This window comes from Macrobrachium nipponense, chromosome 1, assembly GCF_015104395.2.
Source record: "Macrobrachium nipponense isolate FS-2020 chromosome 1, ASM1510439v2, whole genome shotgun sequence".
Taxonomy (NCBI): Eukaryota; Metazoa; Arthropoda; class Malacostraca; order Decapoda; family Palaemonidae; genus Macrobrachium; species Macrobrachium nipponense.
In genome coordinates, this window is record NC_087200.1 from 143755267 (window position 1) to 143779705 (window position 24439).

The 24439-nt window shown below is 41.6% G+C and overlaps 2 protein-coding genes across 2 annotated transcripts in view; one reads left to right on the forward strand and one right to left on the reverse strand.

Moving 5' to 3' along the window:
• The window catches only part of LOC135220055 (transmembrane protein 62-like), a 99026-nt gene extending 85345 nt beyond the window's left edge, over positions 1-13681 (reverse strand). The window contains exons 1-3 of the mRNA XM_064257385.1: positions 13504-13681; positions 13168-13338; positions 6734-6947 (exon numbers count right to left, since the gene is read on the reverse strand). Of these exons, the coding sequence (XP_064113455.1) occupies positions 6734-6947; positions 13168-13338; positions 13504-13681 (563 nt within the window). The remainder of the gene's footprint in view (positions 1-6733; positions 6948-13167; positions 13339-13503) is intronic.
• Positions 1-24439, forward strand: part of LOC135218962 (transmembrane protein 62-like) — a 608314-nt gene that overhangs the window by 462291 nt on the left and 121584 nt on the right.

The window sequence follows — 24439 nt, forward strand, 5'->3', positions numbered from 1 at the left end:
TGTTTAAAAAAATCTTTTGATTTAAATCTTGATTTAAATCAATGAATAAAGTCAACCTGATTTAAATCAAACAACCCTGGGTCACTAACAGTAGTTGTCAGGGAACTCAGAAAAGAAGAAATACAACTAATAGCTTACCCAGACGACTGGTAAATCTGGGGTCCACAACAAAAAAGTGCATGGAAAACCTAAGAGAAGTGGTTAACAGACTCCAGTCAAAAGGATTTATAATAAATTGGAAAAAAATCCCACCTCACGCCCTGCAGATGCTTTCAGTGTCTGGGACTTGCATTAGGATACTCTTCAGGGCTTTGTTGTCCCTCCACACCAAAGCTCAGAACAGAATAAGGAGAAACCTCAAAAGATTCCTGGCACAGCCCAGAGTTTCCAGACAGTAGTATTTAGAACGTATAATGGGTCTGCTGCAGTTTGTATCAGTAACAGCTCCAATTGAAAAATGTAGACAAATTTTGGCCATCGCACACAAGAAAAAAGATGTGAGACTGATCTCACCAAAAGAATCAGAAAGTTGGGGAGATACTTCGGCCTTGGATCCGGTAGGAATTTCTGGCAAAACAGGTCACTCTAACTCCTCCATCTGTAGGAGTGACAATACACAAAAATGCCTTGACAGGTTGGGGAGGACACTGGGAGGATCGTCAGGCGGCAGGGAGGTGGCCAACTACTCTGAAAAATTGTCATATCAATTTCCTGGAGCTGAAGGCTGTCTTTTTGTCTTTCAAAAACTTAAAACCTCCAGAAATGACATATTCTGTTGGTTCTAGACAATACAACTGCAATGCCCTGCATCAAAGAAAACCTGGGCTTAATGCTCACCTCCTTTCAATATGATAATGCTAGCCATCCTTCTGATGTCACAAATAAAGAAGGGGACCTGTCTGCAATTCACCTCACAAGTTCTCTCAATGTAATAGCAGTCTCTCTAACAAGAAAAACAACAGCCTCAACAGAGTGGATGTTGGACAACCACTCTTTTCGAGCAATAGCCAACTGGACAGTCATGAGATGCCTTCCTACAAGAATGAAACAAGTGGAAGATACTACTCTATATCTTTTACCTCCATTGTACCAGATTTCGAAGGTTTTGAAGAAACTCCCAACCTTTAAAGGAACAGCTTACTTAATAGCCCCAAATTGGCCAAACTGGCACTGGTTCCTATTACTTCAAACAATGGGCAGAAAAATCAATTCCATTATTGTCTGCTGTTCTGTCCCAGAAAGATGCAGGAAAGCCATTTCACATCCTCTGTGCTAAGCCAAGACCCCCATGTATGGATTTTTTTAAAATATTATCTACAGTGAAAACTACTCACCTAACATCGCTAATACCTTGTGCAAAAATTACGGACATCATCTATCTGGCAATACCAGTCTGTATGGAAGTTATGGTTAGATTACATCCAAACTAAGAGCCTAGTTGAGATGCTATACAAACAATTAAATTTTCTTGTATAACTTTTTTAAGACAAACATCTGACAGTTACAACAACCACAGCATACAAGGCAGCATTGATGGAACCCTTGCTTCATGGATTCGGGATTGAATCCAGCATGGAAGTTGTTACTTCCCTTCCCTCTGTGGTTGTTTTGTCTACAAAGACCTGCTCCCAAAACACTTCGAATTACTTGGTCCCTGAAAAAGGTACTTAGACTTTTATTTAACTGTCAATTCAGTGGATCCAATACAACTGCAACTTACATGCTACAATCTTCCTGATTGAATTAGCCTCAGGAGCCCATATTGGTGAACCAGGCTCTCTTCGTATTTTTTGAAGACATATTACAAACAAATTGATGATAATCAATTATTTTATTGTCCCTGGCCCACCATTCCTGGCCAAAAATGAGGATCTCCTTTCTTATAAGAAAACTCAATCTAGCAGACAAAACATTATGCTTAGTTCAAGCACTTAAGGTTTACCTAGAGGTCACAGCAAACATCCCAAAAGGTCCAATTTTCCTACACCCTAGAACAAATAAACCACTCTCTCTACAAAGGATAAGAATAATTTTAGTGTCCATATTTAAAAGGCAAACCCACACTTGTTTCGTAGGTCGTATGATATTAGGAAAGTAAGTATGTTGCTGGTCTTCAGAAATGTCTCTTCTGAAGAGGTCTCCAAATGTACAGGGTGGTCATCAGAGACAGTATTCTTAAAACATTATGTACTGCCATGACCTTGACCAAATTCAACTTCACTATGTATCAGTAGGTGGTAGTGGTTAGTCTGGACCAATAGGTACAACAGCGGAAAACCAGGGTCTTCCTAACAGGTGGGTATGCTGACTATTACTGGGGAAGGTGTGACAAGACTGTAACATACTCAGCAAACTTAAGCAAGCCATTACAGAACTTCACCTTCAAAATGTAAGTTCTTGTTTAGTTCCTTGCTTTTTGTTACCAAAACTTGAGGCTTGACCTCGGACCACAAATGTTAGTTTTCTCTCTGGGTTATTGGGATTCAAATTTTGAGGGCTTAAGCCTTTTGTCACCTGTCAATTTCTTTATAGAGCTCCTTGAAGATGAAAACAAGCAACGATGCTATCTAAAAATAGGTTTCTGACGTAGGAAAAACTTATTTTTGGTAGTCGCTCTTGAGTACTCAAATCCCTCCCGCTCCTTGATGAAAAGGCATGGAATTGGGCAAAGGGGATCAAACCTATGTTGATTAACAGAAACTTATGGTTCATTGTCTTTCAACCAGCCTACTCGCATGTGCATTAGTTGCTTCATCCATATTTTGATGTGGGAAAAACTGGGCTCTGCCTGCTGAAGATGAAAAAAAATGCCCTATTGTCTTTGAATCCACTATACTCTATCAAGTTTTATAGTGTTAATCATTATGACACAATACCCAGCTACAAGACCAGGCTAAAAGATACCTCTTTGTCATTAGTCTAGTCACCATGGAGAGCATTGGCACACCATGGAGGGTAACTCCTTGAGGATTCAACAGTGACTACCAAAAATAAGGTAGCCTTTTCCTGCATCAAAACCTTTTGTTTGCATCAACTTCAATAAGAAGTTTCAGAGCCCCAATTTTTTACAAACTAAAGCTTCACTGGTCTCCACTTGCAAATTTATAATGTTTTCATTGTTTACTCACACCAACTCTGGTGCTTGGCAAATCTGCTTCCTCTGATTCATGATCATCTGATAAAACTTGAAGTAAAAAAATGATCTTAGGTGGGTTTGTCTATAGCTATGATATGAAATATACATTCCCTTATTCATTTCTGTTACTATCAAAACTATCTGATAGTTCAAGTCTACTACTATCATTGGCATTTCCAAATAAAAGTCCCAGTACTGCTTCATTATCAAGAGAAACCCTCTCCCTTCATGGCATTTTGATGGTTACAGGTCTAGCCCTTGTCCTGAGATTATCCTGTATGTTGGAAATCAAATGTTGCCATTTGCCATTAGAATATAAATGAAAAGTCAATACAATGACAAGGAAAACATGTTATCTATTAAGAGCTGTCATACCAGAACCAAAAGATTTATATACTGAGATCAGTCCCACATCATTATTCTCTATAACTGCTAACTGACAAAATGTCAAACATTGCCTCAATGAAAAGGTTGTCAAACAAAAGTTAAGGGTTCTTTGTCTTAACCCTTAAACGCCGAGTGGACGTATTTTACGCCGACATTTTTTGTCTCTCAGGTGCCGACTGGACGTATTTTACATCGACACACAAAAGTTTTTTAAAAATTCGCGAAAAAATACTTATACGCCTACCAGCCAAAAACTCTTGAATCACGCGCCTTGGGGATGCTGGGAGTTCACGGATCAAGGTGTTGTTTTGTTTATAATTGTTACGCAGGCGCGCAAGCGCGAATTTATTTCTCGCCGCACTAAAAAGTATCTGTGACACATCTCGGAAATTATTTTGTCACTTTGACATAATTTTTGTACCATTTTAAATTAGCCGTTACATGGAGTATTACATATGAAATGTGCGCATTTTTATGTAGAATACAACAAATAAATACTCATGATTGTAGCTTTTATCAGTTTTGAGATATTTTCATATAAACAACGATAAGTGCAAAAATTTCAACCTCGGTCAACTTTGACTCTAACGAAATGGCCCCCCCTAACAAAAAACGCAATTGTAAGCTAAAACTCTTATATTTTAGTAATATTCAATCATTTACCTTAATTTTGCAACAAATTGGAAGTCTCTAACACAATATTTCGATTTATGGTGAATTTATGAAAAAAACTTTCCTTACGTCCGAGTAAGTAAGTAACTCTTACCGAAAAAAAAATCATTTAACACGCCGATTGTGGTAATGTTTTCACCATTTTAAAATTAGCAGTTACATAAAGTTTTATATATGAAAATGTGCGCAATTTCATGCACAATACAATTAAAAACAACCCATGGTTCTATCTTTTATCAGTTTTGAAATATTTTCATATAAAAAATGATAAGTGACAAATTTTCAACCTTTGGTCAACTTTGACTACCGAAATGGTCGAAAAACGTAATTGTAAGCTAAAACCTATATTTTAGTAATATTCAATCATTTACCTTAATTTTGCAACAAATTGGAAGTCTCTAGCACAATTTTTTGATTTATGGTGAATTTATGAAAAAAATAACATTTTCTTTACGTCCGCGCGGTAACTCCTCCGAAAAAATCATACGTGCGATTGTGGTAATGTTTGCACCATTTTAAATTAGCCGTTACATAAAGTTTTATATATGAAAATGTGCGCAATTTCATTTAGAATACAACAATAAATAATTGAAGGTTGTAGTTTTTCTCATTTTGAAATATTTGCATATAAATCACGATAAATAGAAAAAAAAACCACGTTCGGTCAACTTTGACTCTACGAAATAGTCAAAAAACGCAATTGTAAGCTAAAACTCTTACAGTCATATTCAGTCATTTATCTTCATCTTGAAACAAATTCGAAGTCTATAGCACAATATTTAGATTTATGGTGAATTAAAAAAAAAAAAAAAAAAAAAAAAAAAAAAAACTGTCCTTCCTTCCGCGCACGGATTCTCCGCCACAAATCTCCGAAATGCGTACGTCGCATTCTCGGAATATTTTCTGTTTCATATTAGGCATTTCATAGAGTTTTATATATGAAAATGTGCAATTTTATGTAGAATAAAACGAAAAATATTTGTAGGTTGTAGCTTTCTAATTTCCGAAATAATTGCATATAAAAAAAATATTAAAAAATTCGACATTCGGTCAACTTTAACTCGTCAGATATGGTCAAAACTGCGATTGTAAGCTAATACTCTTTCAGTATAGCAATAGTCAATCATTTGTCTTCATTTTGAAAGAAATTGGAAGTCTCTAGGACAATATTTAGATTTATGGTGAATTTTTGAAAAAATATTTGTTTATGTCCGCTCGTTACGAATTCATACATTATTTTGTGATTAATATTTTCTCTGTGTTGCTTTTATCATTTTACAATGTTTTATATACCAAAATGATCGCAATTTAGTTTACATTATAACGAAAAAAAATTAACTCGTTACCTTTAACGTTTTGCACATAGCGCGATTTGAATACAATTATATATGAAATTTTGTTTTCGCGCTATCATATATTGCATTATTTATATATGATAATAATCATTTTTTTCATTTTCTGATGGTTGCATATTAAACTTCAGGCAATGACAAAAAAAGGAGCCAAAAATGAACTCTTAATCTTGAAAACTAAGCGCGCTGTGATTTTTTGAAAAATATTTTTTTCGCTTCCGTGCTCATCCCGAGAACCGCCTCGGCACACGGAAGACGATTTTTAATATACGCCTTCGGCGGTTAAGGGTTAATTAGGCTTTTCTGACCCATCCCTCAATGAAGATAGCTTTACAGCTTCTAACACCTCTCAAATTACAGCAAAGGTTGCAAGCTCAATCAGATACCTCAAAATGCTCAGTAATGGCCCATCTGGAGAGTTGAACATCTCCATCATACAAACATTGGCCATATAGGAGTTGAATCAGGACTTCTTTACAGAGGTTGCAGGAGTTTTAATCTTAGGCCCTAGCTCAGTAGGAACTTGCCTACCCTGGGTGGTAAGGAATTTGCTGATCTCAGAGGAAAGAGAACATTTCCTCTTGGGCATGTTGTGGGAGGTTTGCAACGTTCAGGTCACTGCTAAAGAAGCTTGAAAATGAAGGATTTAAATGGACACAGGAAGTCCTGAATGAAGCTATATCATCCATTTCCTCTGAATGAATGGAATCTTCTGAAATTAAAAGAATTCAAGGAGGAGTAAGTGTCAAGGAAGGCTGAAAAGAATTCATGATGAGTCAAGGAGGGCTGGACTTGAAATACATTGGTTCAATAAACGGGTGTAGTAACTAAAACATGTGAAGTCCGATTCAACTGTATCATGTGAAGAAGAGTGGCTTGGATCCTTGGAAAACTGAGCGGCTTAAGACCCTAAACAAGGACAGCTTGGATCTTTTAAAGGGGGTAGCTTTAATCCTTAGAAGTGAGGTTACCAGTCTTTTGATATGGAGCATCTTGAGTCCTTAGTCAAATGACTCTGGTCATCAGAGGTTTAGCAGCCCAAGTCCTTTCTTACAAGCAGTATACAGTACAGTTTTGCAGATATAGGAAGAAGATTGATGTGTAACCATTTTTACCACAAAATTGGGCTAATTATAGGTACTGGGTTTGTGGTGTAAAACAAACTACATTCATATTTTACACTAACCTGTGGGTATGTGCCCAGTCTGAGAGTTCCAGCTCCATTAATCCATTTGGATGTCTTGTCCACATAGGATCAACTGTACCAAAACCAGTGTGGAGATGTCCACATACATATGCTGCCCCAGTAGACAAGAGTTTCGTTAAATCAGTTGAGGACACTATTGTACTTATTGGGTAATGGCCATAGAATACGATAATGTCACCTCGACTGTGTGCTTCTGTATAAAAAAAGTTTTTTCATTATAAATTATTTGAATTTTAGTGCAATAATGTAAACGTTTACATCATTCTCAGAAAAAACAATATGTACTTATCTTGCTAATTTACAGTACTTAGAATAGAGATGACAAAAAAAGCAATATCTCCTAAATTGAAACCAATTGGGTCAGTTAGGGACCCAATAACATCTTGAAAAAATATGAAGTTCATGGTCCCAATTCTCTCCAAGGTAGCAAAGATTTACAAATGGTGAAATTCCATCTGGGGTAAATAAAACTAGAATGATATCATGTACATTATACTGTCAAAAACAACTTATATTTGCCTAAAAACAGTAACAGAACTAATACAATATCCTACAGTCGTATTAACACATCACTGAATTTTTTTACCTACTTTTAAATATACTATATATAAATGTACTTACATCTGCATTTTTGCCCTTAAAAAGACACTTAAGGGTTAGGTTATTTGCTGGTTAGGATATACTATATAGAGTAGAAATGCTGACACCATTTCACTGTAGTATTTCAAACAGTTTCAGGGCAAAATCATCTTTTTCTTTAACCTATTCGTGCTTCTGCATAAATACCAAACATTCAATGCCCAGAAAAAACAAAAAGGTAATTTCAGTCTTCAGTGAGGAACTGTTTCGCTCTCACTTCCTATGTCCTAGTGTGTTTTGTTATCTGAGAAACAACTGGGCATCTCTCCCCAGTTCTGAAAAGTTTTTGATTAACCTTCAGGGTAACCACAGAAAAACAGGTTGCTGTCAATAGTTCAAATCTATTCAAAACATAATTTCTGCAATGCTTGCTTCAGGCTACCTTTAGATTTTGTCAAGGCAACTGCCATAATAGTATACCTGGCTGGAATGACTTCATTAAAATTCATGAGAAATGTTTTTACTGTGGTAGCCCAAGGGAAGGACATTTTGCATTACTAATGAGACATGCGAGAGCACGGTTCAACCTTGCTCCTAAGCACTTCAGAATAAATGAAAAGCAACTAAAAGCTGATGCAACGTCTATAAAATTAGAATTCGGAGATAATCCTCGTCTTTGGAAAGACATTCAATCCTTACATCCAAAAACTGAAAAGCTATCACAGAAAGTAGGAGAAGCCGTTGGTGACGAGGCTATCACAAGAATATGGGGCAATCACTTCTGCATTGTACATACTGAATTAAATAAATGATAAAGGCTACTGAAGGGATGTAGATAACCTCCTTACTGATAACATTCAATTTCATTTCACCAACTGTCTTATGCCAGGTAAAACATCAGCAATGCCATGAACAACTACCTCATAGTAATTAATCATCCGGCTGCAATGGTCTTCCTGCAGAAGCTTTCAAATTCTGCCCACCCAATAATTTACATCTTGATAGTTGCTCTATTCAATGTATGCATAAATTCACCAGTTTCTTCCAGACCCCCTACTCCTAGTTCACTTGATAGCATTAATCAAATACAAGCTAAAGGATGCAGCTGACCCAGGCAATTATTGCCCGATTGCAATTACTACAATTGCGTCGAAGATACTTGAGTTGGTTCTTCTAGCGGGACGTCTCCCCTAGCTACACACTGCTCACAAGCATCAACCGACACCAGCATCTACATTCAACATCCTGAAAGAATTGCTGAACTATTACCTATCATCAGTCTCTCCAATTTTCCTGTTTTGTAGATGTGAGAAAAGCACCTGACAGAAACTCTTCCTGTAGCTGGACAAAAAAGGAGCACATGTATATTTAACTGGCATTTCATATTGCTGGTTCTCCACACAACAACTCTGACAAATAGGTTAACATATTGTCATAAACCTTCAGCTCCTTAAACAGACTTCGGCAAGGGGGCATTCTCTTCCATACCTGTTTAATATGTACACAGATGCCCTCATAGGCATGGGAGGGGAGGCAACTGGCACCCCTAGATTTGGGAATCTCCTAAAATTCGGGTGAATGGGTTGGAATATTCAGGCATTTGGGGGAAGAAAAATAACATATTTTATAATAAAATTAGATTTTGTATATATTTATCCAGTAATTATATTGCTAAGAGTTTCTACTCGACGGGAGCCTAAATTCAAATTTCTGGGTTCGACCTGTGTCGGCCGGTGGAAACTGTTCCTTAATAGCAAAACACATTTTCCTAGGTATAAATAGATACTAAATATACCAGATTGATTGATTGATTGTAGGTTTTCTGGCGTCACAACTACCAGGGTCACCGACGCCGAATGCTAAGTAGTGATCTTTTAACGTTATTTAAAATCTTGTTTAATATATTATGAATTTTATCTTTAAAAGAGATACATATAAATTTGATTTAAAAAAAAAAATCTGATAAAAATCAGAATAAAATTCTGATCAAATAAAATTCTAATAAAAAGAATTGTTAATTAATCTGAATAAAATATAAAACAAAACCAAAAGGGAAAAAAGTATATACTAAGACAGCACAGCTGTCAGATATATTTGAGAAGACCAGCTTCTTTGATAAAAGAGAAAACGTTATTAACACACATGCTTTCTCCCAACAGTTTTGGCATGCTATAATTACCACCTGCTTCACTACTATAAGCTAAAAAACGATTCCTAAGTTCCACTAGACTGGGACACTCAACAGCAAATGCCTAACAGTCAGTGGAACTAAGCAATCATCACAGAATGGCTCATTCTCCCCATCCATCAGATAGCCGTGAGTTAAACGTGTATGGCCAATACGTAATCTACACAATACAAACCTCCCACTTCCCTTGGTATTAGGTCATATTTCCAAGGGTGTGTTCTGTCTAGTAATTTCTTTCATTTTGTTGGGGCCTACTCTGTCCCACTGAAGTGCCCATAAATACTGGATAGATTTCCATATATCAAAGAATGTATCACGATATGGAACAGGGCATTTTCTCGGTACTAAAGTTGCGCTGCTGATTTGGTTAGCTTGTCTGCCTCTTCGTTTCCCGATACGTTCAAATGGGCAGGAACCCAACAAAATGAAACAATGCTGCCTCTATTTTGGTGCAAGAAGATCCACTGCAAGATCTTCAACACCAAGGGATGATCAGTATTAAAGACTTCCAGGGACTGTAAGGCACTTTTGGAGTCACAAAAATATTGTGTAGCTACACACTGGGAGTGTTACAATATGTTCCAGTGCTACTAGGATGCCATACAATTCAGCTGTAAAGTTTGAGGCAATAGAAGGAAGTGCACCTCTTCGGTTAAAGATTGGCTAAAAAAACTCCATATCCAACGCCGGCATTGGACTTGGAGCCATCAGTAAATATAAACATGTATCTATATGCTCTGATACATGCTCTAAAAATATTGCCCTTATTCCTCATCAGATTTATTTCTCTTTGCTCCATTGAAGTACCTGCAGAATTTCACATCCGGTAACCTCCAGACAGGAGTACTGGGATACACAAAGGGAATAATGGGATATTTTTTAATATTTGTATCCTCTAAAATTTGTTTTATTCTATAGCTAAAAGGAATGGATAACCTTGGATGACTTTCATAAAAACCATTAAAAATATTTCTATTTGCCACAGCAAATGCCTGAAGATTTGGGGAGTCTTTGCGCTCTAAACCAGTACCGAAGTAATGATGACTGGCGATAGAGTTCAAGAGGCATCTCTCCTGCATCAACTAGCAAACTAGATATTGGTGACGAACGGAAAGCTCCTGTGGCTATACGATAGTGAATGATGTACCGAATCTAAAAGTTTTTTAAGTTAGATGAGGAAGCTGAAGAATATATTTCACCAACCATATGACAGCTTTGACAAGATTAAAGATTTATGAAGCCTTAGTAAAAGATTTCTATCAGCTCCCCAACTGGTGTGAGAAAGCACCTTCAAGATGTGTAGAGCTTCTAGGCTCTTTGCTTTTATATGTTTGATATGGGGGATCCCAAGTCAATCTATCTGTCAAAAAACTAGGGCCTAAGAAAGTTTGGCGATTGTTCTACACATGGGATTCTACGGCCATACAATAGAGGTCTGGATCAGGATGCACTCCCCTGATCCGACAGAAGTGGACGGCAGTAGTCTTGCTTACAGAGATTTTAAAACCCTGTTTCTCAGCCCAACTTGTACTATTTTAATTTATTTGTTAATTGTAGCTTTCTTTCTGCTACAGTCATCCGGGTGGCAGCAAAGGATATTGACAAATCATCCACAAACAGTGTCTTTAAAACCTCTCTTGGAATGACAGCTGCAACACTGTTTATGGCTAGAGCAAAAAGTGTTACACTGAGAACACTGCCCTGGGGAACACCCTTCTTCTTGACACCTTTTCTCTGATAAAGTACTGCCAACTTTAACTTTAAAAATACCATACGATGTAAAAAAGGATTTCACAAAATAAAGGTAATTTACCTCGTAGACCACTATTATGCATAGTCTTCAGAATCCCATGTCTCCAAGCAGTGTCATATGCCTTTTCTATATCAAAAAACACTGTCACATGATGTTGTTTGGAGGCAAAGGCTTCACAGACAGAGGTTTCAAGTTGCAGTAAGATGTCCAGGGTAGAGTGCATTTTTCGAAAACCACACTGAGAAGGTGGTGGTTAGAATATTGTTGTGCTCTAGATACCACATCAGTCTTACATTTACCATTTTTTCCATCCAATTTACACAAACAGCAAGTTAAAGCAATGGGGCGGTAACTTGCTGCACACAGGGGATCTTTTCCAGGCTTAAGGAACGGTAATCATGGTAGCTTAATTCCCATATGGTAGGGTAGCTGCTTTCATCCCATATTCTATTGATAATACTTATTATAAAAAGTTTTGTGTTCTTCGAAATGTGTTTAAACATTTCATAAGGAATCATCTGGACCACCGGGGCAGTGTTCTTGCTCCTAGATAAAGCAGAGTCAAACTCCCTTTCAGAAAAAGGCATATTATATGATTCAGCTTTCTTTGCTGAAAAGTCAAGTACCTGTTGTTCTTCCATCATTCTGAAATTATGTCCTGGGGAACTATCTGATTTCTCAGAGACTCGAGCGAAGTGTTTCTGAAAATGTATTACTAACTTCTGTGGCATCAGTGACATGAGTATTATTCACTTTAAGTACTGGAGGAGGATTGGGTGTAAAATTTACCCTGAATTTTTCTTATTTTCTTCCAAATGCTACAGACTGGTGTTCTGCTGTTAATAGAGGATACATATTTGGCCCATGCTTGTCTTCTGGCAGCTTTCATAGCTTTTCGAAATCGTGCCCTACACTGTTTGTAAATTATGACATTGTCCAAGGTGCGATGTCTAACGGCACCTGGTCAATGGATGACCTTGTAGCTCGGTGTAACAGCCTTAGGTCTTAATTCTGACCACCACGGTACTGGCCGTCTCCTGAATAGTCCTTAGTTCGAGGAATTGAGTGTAGACCTGCAGTATGCAATGTTCCATTGAGTAGATCAATGGCATCATCTACACTTGGGAGATCTTTTGCATCCCCTTCCAACTCACTCAAGTCTTTGAATTTTCTCCAATTTGCTTTCTCTAAGCACCTCGTGGCGATCTCGGGATAGGTGGACCATCATTGGTGTCGATCACAATTGGAGAATGGTCACTGGTATGCCAGTCATCACTTGTTCTCCAACTAAAGTCAACACTGCAGTTGGAGCTACATATTGAGAGGTCGATGCAGGAGACAGTGCCTGTCTGAATGTGGGTAATGGGTAGGTTCTCCAGTATTAAGAAGACCTATATCTTCATTTTCTATTATAGATGCCTCATATTCCCTTTTTGATTTGATGTTACATCTCCCCACAATGGATGTCTACTATTGAAGTCACCCAAGTAGAAGAAATGGCTCTGGTAGTTGCTGCATTAAGTATATTAAGTTCTCTTGGGACACATGGCTATTGGGTGGAATGTAAAGGGAACATAAATGTATTCCTTCTTAAATTAATTCTTACAGCCACAGCTTGAAGTGAGTATTTAGTTTCACTTCGTAGTGTGGAGTGTCTCGACGGATGTAGATGAGGGATCCACATGATTTCCCACTTCTAGATCAAATTTAGTTCTATAGTGAACATATTCCCTAGGACAAGGGGTGGGATATTCACCTAGCATAGTCTCCTGCAAACATACCCTACAGGAGAGTGCTCATAGATCAAAAGCTTCACTTCCTCATACTTCGCTCGCAGTCCCTGACAGTTCCACTGAATAATGGAAGTGAATTTACTTCATGTTTAGGACCAACCATTGTGGTTCCTTTTGACAAGACTGGGAGATTTCTTTTTTTCTACTAGGGGAGGCATTTTAATGGAAGGCTTTGTTGGCCTCATGGGTGGAGTTGCCTTCATAGTGCCAACATCTTTTCCTTCAGTGTCCTTGACACTGAAGGGTTTTTTAGTTTCTTTACTCTCCATCTCTGTCGAGGTGGAGAAAGCAGAGGTGTTCTCTAAAGAGACCACCTCGAGAGTGTTTGTACTGCTGGCAGTAGCCAGCTCTGCCTCTAATGAGGCAGAAGTACCAGTGAGGACTGGCACCGGGGGACCAGCATCTGCTGGTTTGTCCTCCAAAGAGGAATTGGCACCAACAGAAGCTGGCACCAGACCAGCAACCACTGGCCTTGCCTCCAATGAGGCAGATGGTGGAGGGTGTGTCTCTACTGACACTTCAATTTTATTCAGTTCCATACTTGTGTCTTTCTTGTTGGTTCTAGTGAACCTTGTCTTTACATTCTCATCATCAGTTGACTCGGATGATTTCATGTTATCGTCTTTTTAACTGATTCTTTATTTTGATTTTCCTTTTGTGCTCTTAACTTGGTTGTTTTTATTTGTCTCTTTCTTTTGGTTTCTAAGTTTTGCTACTACAGAAGCAAAACTTAGACCAGGTCTTACAGTCTTTGCTTTGGCTTTCTCTCGTGCTTCCTTAAACGTTGTTCTTTCTATTACTCGGATTGCTTGGATTTCTTTTTCGAGTAAATATACATCACACTGCTGAGATGATGATGCATGTCCCTCACCACAGTGAACACATTTCGGTTCCCTGGTGCACATACCATGCTCATCTTCTCCACAGTTGACACAGACTGCAGGATTTTCTTGCAATTTGGATCTACACGATTGTAGGGTGTGTCCAAAATGCTGGCAATGGAAAACACCTTCGGGGGGAGGGTCTTGGGATGTACTGTTTTATCTTAAACCTATACCAGGCTGCAGACACATATTCTGGAAGTCTCAAAGTATTAAAAGTTAATATTAAGGTAGGCTGAGGTATTCTGCCATTATCAACCTTCCTTGTCATCCTGTCCACCTTTATTACACCTGGTCTTTTAATTCTGTTAAAAGTTTCTCCTCAGAGAAAGCCTATCAACTGAGGGGCATAAATCAAGCCCTTGCTGGAGTTCAGGCTGGAGTGGGGAGTGCAGTCAACCGTAATCCCGCAAGGCTGACAATCCCATCAACTTAATGCCTTCCTCTGGGGAGATGCTTTCTACTAAAAGCATATTTTCCATTTTGAGGTGTTATTTTGGGTTGTCTGCCACAACATTTCACTATTTCTCTGTTTACTTGAAAAATATCTATATTGTCACCTTCAAGCTTTAAATTAAGGTATTTATTAAAGAATTGGGTACAAAGACCCCAGGAGCTATTTCATACTTCTTATTTCTCTTCATGGCAAATGGTTCAGTGTGACAATACTGGAGCAAGATGCTTTTTGTGCGAGTTTCCTGGTCGTATATTCTCGCATTGCTTTGGGTCGTCAACTGTGTTCCTCTGTCATTCGGCCCAGGGGTACTACATTGATCATGGGGACCGACCATGACTGACTGAAGTTCGGGTTCCGTGGCAAGTCCTTTGACAAAAAGCATAGGGTCATCAGCAGAGTAGGGGCGGGTGGTTGCCATATAACGTAAAAAGTTGATTCATCCAGATATTCCCCATACCCACCATGGAGTCACACTTAGAGGACGGGTCGTCCCTTTAATTAGGGTCGTCCTAGGGGTAATTACTGGATATACACCCTATCTCCAGTGCTAAGGCGTCATGATGTCCGTCGAGATCAGACCCGGCACTGAGGATAGGGTTTGACATTAAACTTTCCCCTCGCTCGACCACGTCAGGTACTCTAAAAGAGTTTTTACGGTGAGGTGGCAGCCGTCCATCCTCACCCTCCTTCAAATCCCAAGATTTTAGACTAACTCATGTCCAAAACCAAGCAAATAGTCATCATCATAGAATCCATACCTTATTAGGGGAGAAAGGGAGAAAGATGAAATGTTTTTAGAAGAAGGAAAAGGGCTGACTAATTTAGTTGAATCAACAGCTGGGCACCAAGGACCAGCGAGAAGGTGGCAGCTTCCCACCAGGCACCAGGGCCAAGCTTGCTGAACCCCTAAGCCCCCCATTAAATATACCAGAGAAAAAAGCCATAGGGAATGCTGGAGTTACTACCCCCAGCAGCGCTCACCCTTATAGGGTGTCGGTATAGCCACAAGGCGAGTGGATGCCACTACCACAGATACTTTGCCAATTAGAAGTCTCCTCTCAAAAATCCCATCTCTAGAGGAATGCCATTACAACAGATACTTTGCCAATTAGAAGTCTCTCTCAAAATCCCTCTCTAGATGGAATGCCATTACAAGTCTACCTTCCGCTCGCTACTACTACTACCTCTGCCCGAAACACCATTCCTGTAATAGCACTTACCATGTCCGCACGCACCGTTTTTCGCCATTCCCAGGAAGTGTTTTTTGGCGAAGCATCATGTCTTCTCAAGATCTACAAGTTCTTCATCTAAGTTGAGTATTCCATTTATCGTTTTTGAACTCGCATGCGGGCACGTTGCATCCAATTTTGGCCCTTATTGTAAGTCCTTTTGTCCTCTCTCGATCCGCCATTTTGGTGCACGACTGGCAGCGTGCCTGATTATTTCAGTTTTTATCTCGTGATGTATTTTGTCCACCGTTCGGCACTTCACTATTTAGGCTACTGTTTTCGTATTCTTTTCATCATCCTCGCTCCTGTCGAATTCTGAGAGCCTTATTTCTGGGCTCAGCTCGTGTCGCTGCGCGAAATATCCTTTAATCTATTATTTCTAGGGTAAATGTACTACATACCAGAGAATAAATAAATAAAGAAAAAGGTCAGTATAACTGACTCGCTCACCCTCCAGGAGGGTGTCGGTATGAACACTAGGCGAGTGAGACCACTACCACGAGCCAAATGCCAATAGAAATCTCCCACTACAAAAACCCTCCATGAGGGGAGCGACCCACCAGAGTGAGAGCTCGTACTACTACTACTCCATCCCATGCTGCCGACTGCTGCGCCTCTGGTGACATCCTTTTCAGTTAGCGCACACGAGTCACACGTGATATTTTTCTCTCTGTGTTTTTTTTGTGCCCTTTCGTTGGATTTATCTATAATGGAGCGTGCAGCTATCGCAGCAGCTAAGTTAAGTACTCAGTATTTATGGTTAGTTGGTTTTTTCCGGCCCTGAGACAGTATTTGCCGGTTTTTTAGGTATAAATACGATCTCTGGGTCGGAAGCATGGCAGCATGGTTCTGCCTCGTGGTGGGTTCGTTCTTGGTCTCCCATACCTAGAACATCCCCTTATCTATGTACGCTCTATATTAATTATCCGCTTTACTTTGGGTACTGTCTACTCAGGTTTGTCATGCTTGCATGTCTTTTACCTTACGTAGGCTTCTTCTGTCCAGACCCTAGTCCCGGCTCTTAGTATCGGCCTCTGACTAGCTTTGAGTGGTAGACTTGCCTTCGGGTTAGTCGTCACTCTGGATTTTTTTCTCTACTATATTGCTTTCTTTCTTTTATTTTTATTTATTTATACTGTGTATTTTGTTATAGTTAGGTTAGTTAGGCGTCTGGCTTAGCCTAGGTCCTGGCTTCAGTGAGACCTTATACTACCGCTCATCAGTTCGGTTGCTTCCCTATAGCATCTCTCTGATCAGTTGGTTTTGGCCAGTGGGCCTATATGCTACCGCTTTTCAGTTCAGTTGCTTCCCGATAGCATCTCTCTGATTCAGTTGGTTTGTCTAGGCTTAGTTGTCTTATTTTGGTCTTACCGCCTCGTGGTCACTACGGTGATCACGAGACAGCCAGACGCCATGCCCACCAGTCACCTTTCCCCCCCCTCCCGCTCTTCCATAGAGTCGGGCGAGGTGGGTCGGTTTCGCCCATGCTCGCTCCACGTACCCGAGCCTGCCTCCCTCTCCCCCCAGGCGGAGGGGCTAGGGAGTCGGGACAGACCCCCCAGGGAAAAAAAAAAGAGGAAAAAAAAAATACCTGGACTCGACCTCTCCGGCTTCTCGGTCCGGCCGGGTGGTGGTACGTAGTGGGGGGTACTGGCCTTTCCCCCCCTCCGTTGCTACCTTGTCGCACCGTGCTAGCTCGAGCCTGTATGTTCTTCTCGCCCTTTCCCACCTTACTAGGGCTCCTTTCCTGACCGAGTCCTGGTATCCAGTGGAAAGATGTTAGACACCCAGTAGAGTGGACGCGGAACATACAGTGGGGTCCCCTGCTAACCTTACCGTATTGCTGATTACTACACTCCGCTAGCACTGGACTTGGTCCGGTTCGTTTGTGTTTTAGGTTTAAGTGTTTTTAGATTAACTATAAGTTTATCTTAAGTACCTTAAACCATCCCCCCCTCCCTTACATGTCTTACCGGATCTCTCCGGGATTATAGCCTATTCAGGCAATGCAGGGAGGGGTTATGCCCAAATTTTTTTCCGAGCTCCGGCATGCAACGGAGTCTTCTGTCCTTTAGTCTGTAAGTGATACTCTTTAAGATACTCATGTGTCTTCCCACTTACAGGCCACCAACTGTGAGCATCCGGGATGCGCCGCCACACTTCAGGACCCATGTGGACACGAAGTTTGCCGGTCCCATGCTCCATGCGCGACTCCGCACGGGGGTGGGACATCCAGGTCTGGTACCATGAGACGTGTACCATATGTACGATCTGGTGAGCCAGCTTTTGGACGGGGTAAGTATTCCATCTCCAGTAGCTGCTCCGCTTCTATTTTAGTGCTTAAGTTTTCATCATTCACTTTAACTTAAGGCATCTAGTTTAAGTTATACTTTAAGTTTTAGTTTTTAAGTGATTCTTAAATCTATCTACGCCCTCTCTTCCAGGCGCCGGCAGTGAGGGATACCGCACTGGCTACCCTGTGGGCCTGGGTCGGCGGTTTTGGGAAGAACGCGCCAAGGGTATGCCCTACATCCTAGAGAAACGGTTGGTGGTATTAATCTTCCCCGGAGGCAAGGCGACAGGATACGTCGACCCAGTAGAGGCGGCCCCCGACTATCGCCTTCATCCAACAACAGCTGGCTGCCTCATTAACTGACCAAGACCAGGATATCTCCACGGACGTCGCGACTCTAGATATTAATGTGGAACCTATGGTAGGTGTAGACGACCTGTTGGTCGAGGTAGGTAAGGTGGACACCCAAGGGTCACCCTTGGGCGTAACTGTTTCTTCTACTCCTGCAAACCTCTCCATCCTTCCAAGGCTTTACGGGTGATGAATTGTATACTCCTCCTGACGCTTCGGTTAGACCTAAGGTCAAGGGTCAAGCAGTGAAATCCTTGACTAAGACGTCGTCGTCGTCTAAAAAGACGACTCGGCTTCATCCTCCTCGCGTAAGTCTCCGGCTGGGAATCCCGGAGCAGACAGGTCTAAAGCTTCTAGCTCCGGCTCTAAGTCCTCGAGGAGTAAATCCTCCAGAGAGAGATCTCGCACTCCGGCAGAGTCACCAGTTCCGCTACCCTTGGTTCCGATTCAGAGCCACCCCTCCACCTCCGCAGCAGCTCCGGCTTTGGACTCCAATGCTGGCCTGTTGCAAACAGGTGGGCGACCTGGTTGGGTCCCTAAAGAGTAGCATGGAAAACAAATGATCTCTCGATTGTCGGATAGGATTACTTCCCAAGACTCCATTATAGCCGGGCTGAGAGAAGCTCCTCTAGCCTCTCCTCCACTTTCCAATACAAGTGGAACTCAGCTTCCTCCGTATGACTCGCTACCTCCGTTCTCTATGAACAACCCATGGAGAGTAGCGTCATACGCCCCCTTCCAGGACGGTCTCATCTCTATACCGGAATTTGGAACTCGAAGGATTGAGGACTTCGAGTTCTACCCGGAAGACCTCCAGCCTCCGTTCATAGGCTACGCAAGGCTCACACCTTCAGCCATGGTTCGGGATGATAGGGTACCAAAGGAGATCAGTCCTCTATTCACGAGACAGGCTCAGAGAGAATGGCTCAGGTGTTTTAGAGGACATGGATTTGTTCTAATACCAAGATACAACCTTTTAAGAGTCCCTTTACCATTTTCACAATGGATGAGAGTACCCCGCTCCCGTTCCTGACCAAGATCGCGAGGTCTACCATCCCAGCGGCCCAGAATGGGGAACCCATACCTCAATTGAAGGAAGCAGATCCCACATCTCCGTTACTCCCCTCAGCCGGAGAATTGTGGGAAGACTTGCCGAACACCTTCTCAGCTGGCAAACTCAAACCGGACTGTGCTATGGAGCAGTTTGGTGAAAAGTACCAGGCTCCCAGATAGCCTTATTCAGCTGAATTTGACGCGAAATCGCGACTAGCCAGATCAATTAACTCTATGGCTATGACCGAGGTAGCAACCATAGCCTATGGATCAGAACCGCTTTTTTAAGCTCATGACCAAATCCCTGACTCAAACGGTACAGTCAGATATGTTTGAGTTTGCCACTGCTAGAACAAATTGTAGGAAGCATGTCCTACACGAGGCAACCATTCGGCATGAGGCCGAATAGGTTACTCTCGTCTAACATCTGGGGAGCAGATCTCTTCCCAGAAGCTATGGTAAAGGAAGTCCAGTCAGAGGCTACGAGGCTGAACCAGAGCCTTAAGGACCGTTGGGGCCTTACGGCTAAGAGGAGGCAAGAACCTAACAGCTAAAGGTAAGGGGCAGAGGAAACCCAGGCGTTTCCAACCTTACAGAAAGAAGCAGCCACGCTTTCCTCAGCAAGTCCAGCGGTGCCCTTAGTGCAGGCAGCCCAACCTTCCACTTCTAAAGCTCAATCACAGCCAATTTATGTGATATCCCCTCAGCCTCAGCCCTCCACCTCTTACGCCATCTCTCCAGCTTACAATCAAGCCTCGAGAGTCAAGCTTCCACAAGAAGTATGACCGCTCGGTAAGGGAGCAGAGGTAAGCGGTTCCTTTCGTGGGAGAGGATCGGGAGGCCCCGCCCCTTTAATAGGGGAAAGCAGTCCAGAGGAGGCCGAGGCGGTTACCAGAAGCAATGAAGAACTTCAGGTAGGAGGGAGGCTGTTTCACTTTCGCCACCGGTGGAACTTCAGCGAATGGGGCTCAGAGCATAGTGTCAAAAGTCTGGGTTGGAGCTGGTGACGAACCCACCTCCATCCAGACCTTTTCCGTCAACTTCCTTCCAAAGAATTGACAGAGTACGCGGAGGACCTCCTTCAGAAAGGAGCTATAGCGAGAGTCAAGAGATTAAAATTTCAAGGTCGCTTGTTCAGCGTGCCAAAGAAAGGCCTCCACAAAAAAGAAGGGTAATCTTAGACTTGTCCCGCTTAAACTTAGCCATCCGCTGCGACAAGTTCAAGATGCTCACGATCTCGCAGGTGCGGACCTTACTTCCCCGTGGGGGCCGTCACCACCTCTATCGATCTTACAGACGCCTACTATCTATCCCTATTGCAAGACACTTCCGTCCGTATCTGGGTTTCAAGATAGGAGACCAGACATTCTCCTTCAAGGTAGTTCCCTTCGGATTCAACGTGGCACCCATGTGTTTCACGAAGCTAGCGGAAGTGGTAGTGCAACAACTCAGGCACAAGGGATTATGGTAGTAGCGTATCTCGACGATTGGTTGATCTGGGCTCCAACAGTCGAGGGAATGCAACAGAGCTACACTGAAAGTGATTCAGTTCCCTGGAATATCTAGGCTTCAAGATAAACAGGACCAAATCAAGACTCACTCCAGAGTCAAACTTTCAGTGGCTGGGCATTCAATGGAATCTATCCTCCCACACTCTGTCGATTCCATCAACCAAAAGGGAAAGAAATAGCGAAGTCAGTCAAGCAATTTCTAAGTCACAGACTGGCGTCAAGGAGAGCTCAGGAAAGGATCCTGGGTTCTCTCCAGTTTGCATCAGTGACGAACGTCTTAATGAAAGCCAAACTGAAAGACCTAACCAGAATCTGGCGCTCACGAGCAAATGTCAGGTCCAGGGACAACTATCCTCAGTCCCTCTGATTCTAAAGAATCGACTGCGGCCGTGGGCGAAAGTCAAGAATTTGTCAGTGTCAGTACCCCTTCAGTTCCCTCCACCAGCGGTTGGGGAGGGTATTCCCAGCTCAAAAAGGTTCAAGGGACTTGGTCACCTCAGTTCCGTCAGTTCCATATAAACGTACTGGAGGCAATGGCAGTGTTCTTGACTCTAAAAAGGTTGCGCCCACCAAAGTACTCCCACATAAAGCTAGTCCTGGACAGCGCAGTGGTAGTACATTGTATAAACAGAGGAGGCTCCAAGTCACGTCATCTAAATCATGTCATGGTAGCCATCTTCTCCCTGGCAGACAAGTTCAGTTGGCATCTTCCTCTCCACTCACATAGCTGGAGTGAGAAACGTCATAGCAGACGCTCTATCCCGATCAGTGCCCCTAGAGTCGGAATGGTCACTGGACAACAGTTTCGTTCCAATGGATCCTTCAAAGAGTTCCAGGGCTACAGGTGGATCTCTTCGCATCTCAAGCGAACCACAAACTACCGTGTTATGTAGCCCCCAAACCTGGACCTCTGGCCTATGCCCACGGACGCCCTGGCTCTAGACTGGAACAACTGGAAGAAGATTTATGTCTTCCCTCCAGTGAATCTTCTCATGAAAGTATTAAACAAACTTAGGACATTCAAGGGTCAAAGTGGCTCAGTAGCCCCAGACTGGCCGAAGAGCAAACTTGGTGGTATCCCCTAATTCTGGAACTGGGCCTTCGTCCTCTTCGGATCCCCAATCCCAGGCTCTCCCAGCCAGTACAAACGAAGACTGTGTTCGCTTTCCTCAGGGATTCTCAAAACCCTAACTTTATGGATTTCATGAAGTTTGCGGCAAAAAGAGAGATGCGAATATTGACCCTCAGAATATTCTCTTCTTGGAATCCGATAAAAGGGATTCACTTTGAGACAGTATGATGCTGCTGTCAAAAAGTTAGCAATCTTCCTGAGAGAATCAGATATTAGAATCATGACAGTTATTCACGCTATATCCTTTTTCAGATCCTTATTTGAAAAAGGTTTAGCAGCTAGCACGATTACGACAAACAAGTCAGCCTTGAAAAAGATATTTCAATTTGGATTCAAACATAGACTTGACGGATTCCTACTTCTCGTCTATTCCTAAGGCATGTGCTAGACTTAGACCTTCTGTAAGGCCTACGTCAGTTTCATGGTTCTTAAACGATGTTCTAAAACTGGCTTCAGAAACCGATAATGACACTGCTCGTTTATAATGCTTCTTAAGAAAAACCCTATTTTTATTAAGCTTAGCTTCAGGAGCAAGAATTTCAGAACTGTTGGCTTTATCCAGAGATCCGGATCATATTCAATTTCCTTCCCACAGGGGAAGTCCTACTTTCTCCGGAACGTAGCTTTTTAGCAAAGAATGAAGATCCTTTGATGAGGTGGGAACCTTGGAAGGTACTACCCTTCCACAAGATGTATCTCTTTGCCCAGTTTCAACCTTACGAGCCTTTCTGTCCAGGACCTTCCTCATCCTCATCGGGTCCCCTCTTTAAGAGGGAAAAAGGTGGAACTTTATCCATTAAAGGCATCAGGCAACAAATCCTGTACTTTATTAAGCAAGCCAATCCTGACTCTTTCCCGAAAGCACATGATGTCAGGGCAGTAGCCACCTCAATTAATTTATTTCCAACATATGAACTTCGATGAGTTGAAAAAGGTATACCGGATGGAAATCGCCGACAGTGTTCAAACGTCACTACCTTAAGTCCTTGGAAGCTCTGAAATTTCAGCAGTAGCAGCGGGTAACATAGTTTCCCCTGACTCTAGCTAATCTGTAGTAGAAGATTCAGTCCTCCTTTCTACCTGCCTCACCCAACAGTTCGTCTATTCCTGCCTTGTTCATTTACATTCACCTTGTGTCTTAGCTGCTTTTATGATGGTGTAGTGGGTGCCCCTTATTTTTTTTGCTAGGGACACTCACAGATGATTATAAACATTGATCTCATGGATGTTACCCCCTTATTTTTATGCTAGGGGATACATCTTATTATAATGGTTACGGGTTTTGTATATTAAGTCATATACATTCCTTTATATATTATCATTGTTGATTAATTTGTTTATCTGATTATATTAATTGCTATTATATTTTGATACATGCCTTTACACAGATATCATTTTGATACATGTAAGCCATTTTACCTGTATATATGTAAATTACCTTATGTTAAGAAACATGATTAGAATTAAGCGTAATTTAAGCATATTTCTAATTTTGTATCACTGTGTATATGTATCTTTTTAGCAATTATATTCCCTTTATAGTATTTATTTTATCTTTTATTTGAGACCTATTCTGATTTATTTTATTACTTTGTTTACAATCTTGTGCTATTTCTCTGGTACGATTTCGCGCAGCGGACACGAGCTGAGCCCAGAAAAAAAGGGATTTTGACGTAAGGAAAAATCTATTTCTGGGCGATTGGCTCGTGTCACCAGCGAAACCCAATCCCACCCTAACCCATCCCTTCGCCCAAGATTGTCTGCTAAACTTCAGGATGGCCACCAGAGGCGCAGCAGTCGGCAGCATGGGATGGAGTAGTAGTAGTACGAGCTGCTCACTCTGTGGGTCGGCTCCCCTCATGGAGGGTTTTTTGTAGTGGGAGATTTTCTAGTTGGCATTGGCTCGTGGTAGTGGTCTCACTCGCCTAGTGTTCATACCGACCACCCTCCTGGAGGGTGAGCGAGTCAAGTTTATACTGACCTTTTTCTTTATTTTATTTATTCTCTGGTATGTGTTAGTACATTTACCCTAGAAATAATAGATTAAAGGATATTTCGCTGGCGACACGACCCATCGCCCAGAAATAGATTTTTCCTTACGTCAAAATCCCTTTTTTTTACAGTTTTATCCTTACGTTATTAGTCTATTATAGGGCCCATCTCGCTCCTGACGTATTCTGAGGCTTTGTTTTTTACGACTGCCTTACGTTATTAGCCTTTTGGGGCCTTTTTTCGTTATCCTCAGCCCTCAGGAGCATGTTGGTTCCACCTTCGTGCGTACGGGTTATATGCTTCATACGTTATGCGCAAGTATTGTGTTTTTTGGTATCCTAGGCTAGCCTAGCGGTACGCCAATTTAGTTTTGGAGGGGAAGATTCCTCTTTCTTTCGCAGTACTCATGCATGTATGTTTCTATCTAGTTTAGTTTTCGATTATAGTTCAGTCAGTAATGCACATGATTATAT